Genomic DNA, 5083 nt, shown 5'->3' with positions numbered 1-5083 from the left:
CGCCAGCCCCACAATCCCTGCTATACTTGATCCCATCATCGCAGCCACTGTATCAATCCATCTCGTTGAATTTATAAATTCTATAAGTTCAATAGTCCAAATATTTCTAGGAATTGATGAAAGTGAATGTGTTCTAACAAAGATTTTTATGTTCTGTGTATGCGAATGTCAAGCCTTTAGAACTTAAGCTAAATACTATTTAAAGAAAATAATTTTTATTTATTTCAGAATGACTGAGGGCTATGCCAGCCTTCCAGCCACTCCTCAGAAGGAAGGTTGGGCAATCCTACTTCCGTAATGATACTGCCTCGGAAACCCAAGGAGGGGTCGCTATGAGTTGGGTTTGACTTGACGACACATAACAACAACAACAACAACATGCCAGCCTTGACCAGATCTTTTGACTTTTAGAATTAGGACTGAATAAATTAAAGGAAATGACCTTGCAAACAAGGCAGTTAAACTGGAGCCTTAAGTCAATCTTAGTCTTGACATGAATTTGGATTCCATGTTGAATTTTAAAGTTGTCTTTTCTAACAGCTGTGTTTACCTCCTGTGTTTAACCTTTGTGCTGACATAACCCTATACCATTAAGGAAATATTTTTTTTCTGCGGTCAGCCACATGCAAGATGTGATAGGTTTATGCCTGAAGGGTCTTGATGTATAGCACTAATGACAAATCTTTACAACAGACTCTCAGGAAAAGACATGCTTGAGAGAGCAGTTTCAATAACATATTCCTAGAAAGCATGTCCTGTATTTGTCTTATGACCATCCTATAACCTTCTAAAAGCATATATGCTTGCAATTATGTACCCTTAACTAACCATGTAATCCACATTTGCTATATTCACCAACGATTTTTGTTAACTCACCTTTGACTTTTCAAATCACAAGTAAGCCAATCAGAATATATGTTGTTAGGTCCTGGTTTAACATATAAATATTGCCTGGATGCCTGTAACTCCTCGAAGAGCACAGTTTCACTTTGTGGATTCTGCTTATCTCCAGTTTAAACTGTGTCTTGCCTTCACTAAAATTCTGTGCTTTTATTTCAATACAGCACATGATTTTATCTTTGACAATAAGAATGTGCACAAGATATAGGGATAGAGATTTACCTCTACAAAATTACCCATAAGATAGGAGCCATAATAATTTTCCTAGTTGTTTCTGACTTTGAGCTTTGTTATACTTCATTCTTTTCTGTTTATTTTACTTCATTTGCTTTGCCTTACACATTATTTTCCACATTAAATATAAAAAGAAAGATTTGCAACCTAATCCTAATTTCTGATTACATCCTTTTATGATTCCCATTACCCTTGGCTTAGTAGAAAGGCCTAGAGTCCTTCCTCTGGTACTGTATTGGAAAGATGAAAAGGAAATCCAGTTTAGGTAGAAGGGCTTAACAGAGCAGATTAAATGAAAAGAAGATCTAAGATATGGCTAAGTGACTTATAGAGAAACCTTGAAATGACTGAAAAACAAACTAGGCTCTTCTAAGAGTAAGTTTTATCTATTATTTTCATTGCAGAGAGGTAATATCATATGCTTATATAGATCCACAAGTCCTTATCCAAAAATCTAAGAAAAGATGTGTTGGAATTCAATTCTTTAGTAATTCAGTGCATATATATTACTTAACATCCATGAGGTCTGAGGAAGCACCCCAAAATAAAGCACAGCAAAACTTAAGAAGTAAACCTTACAAAGATTTATAGTATATGTGATAAATAAAAGTATAAACAGCCTCAGGTCAGTTCAGATCACTCATGAGAATCCTTGATTTTTGGAGTGCTTCTTGTTATTAATAATTACCATATCAGTGGATTTCCTTCTTCAGTAAAACAGAATACATACCTTGGAAGAGGGCATTTGCCACTTAATCTTTCATCCTCTATATAGCGATGTAGTACATCCTGGGACCTCTTTAAAAGCACTGAAAGTGCCATTCGTGAGATATAGCCTTCTTGCGGTGTTGTAACTTTATTACTGAAGGAAAACTGGAGCAATGTTTCAAAACACATTTTAGAAAATTCCTCTCTCAAGCGAATATCAATCTCTGCTTCTGTGAAATTAACAATTTTTGATGATTAAAGATGTTAAATCAATCTGCTATAATTATAACAACTCTCAGCAAACTATAAATAAAAGGAAATTCCTCAATCTGATAAAGGACATCTATGAAAAGCCTACAGTTAGCAGTATAAATATAGTGAAGTAATGAACAACACTCTATCTACCCCTCACAAGATCAAAAACAAAGGAATGTCCAGCCTCATCACTTCTATTCAACATTTTACTGGTGGTTCTGTAAATCAGTAGAGCAAGAATAAGAAATGAAAGGCATACAGAGTATAAAAAGTAAAAATGTCTTTATATATAGACAAGTCATTCTGGCCCTTCTGAATTAGCTTCAGTTAAAAAATATATAGTAGAAAATAGCTATGGCTCATCAGTACTCTTTGCAGTGGCGCACTGGAGCCTGCTTTTACAGCTTTGCAGGAGCCAACTGTAGACATCTCTTTCCAACAGCACATTCAGTGATGTACCACTGGTAGCTTAAAATCACTGATGGTGGGAGTACTCATACCACAGAAATTGGTAATTGCTACAAATTAGGATTTTCCCCCCTTAGAGAGCTTAACATTTACCACTACACTACTGGTTATGGGGTTGGGAGTCTCTAGTACAAGGCTTGATTAAGAATACTCAGCCAGGAAGAAATAAGTTCCCAAAGTATGTATTAAGTTAGAGAGGAAGCATTGCCAAAAGTACTTTCAAAAGAAACTGGTTTCTATTAAGGTCATTTATTCATTTAATTTGAAAAGTAAAGCTAGATGCTTCAGATTTTCCAAATCCATGTGTAACACCTTACTAAGAAAAAGTACATGTTTAGCAATAGCAAAGGAATTAATGGGAAGGAGGAGTAAATTGCCTTTCTTAATCAGGTCTAAATAACCTGATCTGTTTCATAATTTCTGGCTTCTTTTTCTTCAATATGCACCAAGACTTTAGAAACTATCCTATCAACCACTTTCTACTAAATTTCTTGGTTCATTCTTCTATCACATGTAGTTTTCTCTGTCAATTTAGATGATTTGCTCAAGTATTTGTGAGCTTTGGCTATCAGATAATACTTAAGAGCTGGGGTCCAAAAATCGATCACTGGAACCTTTACATGTATGTATAGGTTGGTTCTGTTTAGCAAGGAGTGATGTTGTATGTATATGTTTGAAGAAAATTCTAAGTTAAGGCTAAGAAGTTTGTGTTCTGTGGCAAATTCTTTGGAAGAATGTCTATGTATCTTCCTTGTCTTAGAACATTTAATAATAAGGCCAGAGAGATCAGAAAACTGCTAGAAAAAGTATACATGGTAACTCAATAGTCCTTATTTAGCATAAGATATTTATACCTAATTGTGAATATTATGCCTAACGTGAATTTATAAGAATTTATCTACAAGTTATTAAAATATAGTTTCAATAATAAAAAGTTGTCTAGATCAAGATAAATGAACTTTAAAACTTTTTGTTTGTTAAATCTGCGTTATACCACGTCAGTTTAAAAAACTGTCTAGGCTAGGCAGTAGAACTAGCTGATGAAGTAAACAGTATGAGAGACATCTAGTGGTGCAAAGTGTGTACATAATGCTCTTTAATGGTGTATAAGTGTTCTCAGCGTAGCTTAGAAGCAGAAGCTAATAATGACTGGTAAATTCCGGAGATTAAGGATCTGCATGGTACAAATTTACAATTTTTAAATCATCTCACAGAACAGTCATAATAATATTTAAGACTGGAGTACAACTGAGAAAAAGAAAAATAATAGGAAAAAGTAACTTAGGTATCATCTCCCAATAAGGCAGCATGATATAATGAAAAGAAGGATGTAGTTCTAAGTATTCATTTTGGCATCCAACCTTAAGAGCTTAGGCATTTTTTTTCAACTTCTGTAAACCACTTCTCTTCTGCTATAGAAATGCTGTAAAGAATGAGACAACATACTTCTAGCATAATACCTTGCACATAGTAGGCCTTTACTAAATGTTAATTCCCTTTAAAAATGTAAGGCATGTTATTTCTTAATGGGCTAACTGCAACTTACAGTACTGAGAGATAAGTATTTATGTCTTCATTTTAAAGATGACAAAACTGAGACTCAGAAGTTAACCAATCATTGACTAAGTGGCAGAACATGCACTCATTTTTCTCTATCCTATACTGCCTTCCCAAAAATCCTTGACTTCACATACCTGAAACCTGTGTCAGCCTGCAACATCTTAAGCTGATTCTGTAAGTACTCTGAAATTTAATTCACCCACTCATCCACTACCATTGAATCGATTCTGACTCAAAGCAACTCCCATGAGGTTTTCAGAGCTGTAAATCTTTACAGAAGTAGATTGCTCAATCTTTCTCACACACAGCAGCTAGTGGGTCTGAACTGCTGACCTTCTGGTTAGCAGTCAAATGTCTTACCCACCATACCATCAGAGCACCTGATGTAACATAATTCACCAGGGTTTAAAAATATGCTTAGATCCAGAATATTCACTATGCCCTCACAAACCCTTAATGTTCTATATCTCATTCTTAAAGAATTACTTTATCAATTTTCTGTTCAACTTTACTACATAGAATTAAACATTTCTACAGTCAGCTTCTTCCAAAGTACTTCAACAAAAACCAACATTTAAAAAAACAATCATTAAAATAACATACCTGTAAATGAAGATGACTGAGAATGTATCGAGCCCTTATTAAGCATAGTCATTATCTGACCAACAAATTCCTTGGGAATAAAATTGGCATATGGTAGTATCTCAGTGCTAATAAGCTGAACTACCTAAAACAAAAGAAGTAAATCAAAATGCATTTTTTTTCCTTGAGAGATATTATTATTACATCAGATATTATGATCAAATTATAATTTCTAGAGTAAAAGTTCACATTTTGTTTTAAAAGAAAATTAGAAGGGGAGGCGGGGCAAGATGGCGGACTAGGCAGAAGGATTGCACAGACCCTCTTCAACAAAGAAAAGGGAAACCAATTAACATAGACACAGAAGATAATCTTG

General features: G+C 34.5%; 1 protein-coding gene across 1 annotated transcript in view; it reads right to left on the bottom strand.

Annotated features, from left to right (window-relative positions):
• MON2 (MON2 homolog, regulator of endosome-to-Golgi trafficking) overlaps positions 1 to 5083 on the bottom strand; it is a 213996-nt gene that overhangs the window by 43887 nt on the left and 165026 nt on the right. The window contains exons 33-34 of the mRNA XM_042781208.1: positions 4729 to 4852; positions 1865 to 2072 (exon numbers count right to left, since the gene is read on the bottom strand). Coding sequence (XP_042637142.1) covers positions 1865 to 2072; positions 4729 to 4852 — 332 coding nt within the window. The remainder of the gene's footprint in view (positions 1 to 1864; positions 2073 to 4728; positions 4853 to 5083) is intronic.

The sequence above is a fragment of the Orycteropus afer genome, unplaced genomic scaffold (assembly GCF_000298275.1).
Source record: "Orycteropus afer afer isolate SDZICR_OR568_19922 unplaced genomic scaffold, OryAfe1.0 scaffold00097, whole genome shotgun sequence".
Taxonomy (NCBI): domain Eukaryota; kingdom Metazoa; phylum Chordata; class Mammalia; order Tubulidentata; family Orycteropodidae; genus Orycteropus; species Orycteropus afer.
This window is presented reverse-complemented; position numbering and strand designations above follow the sequence as displayed.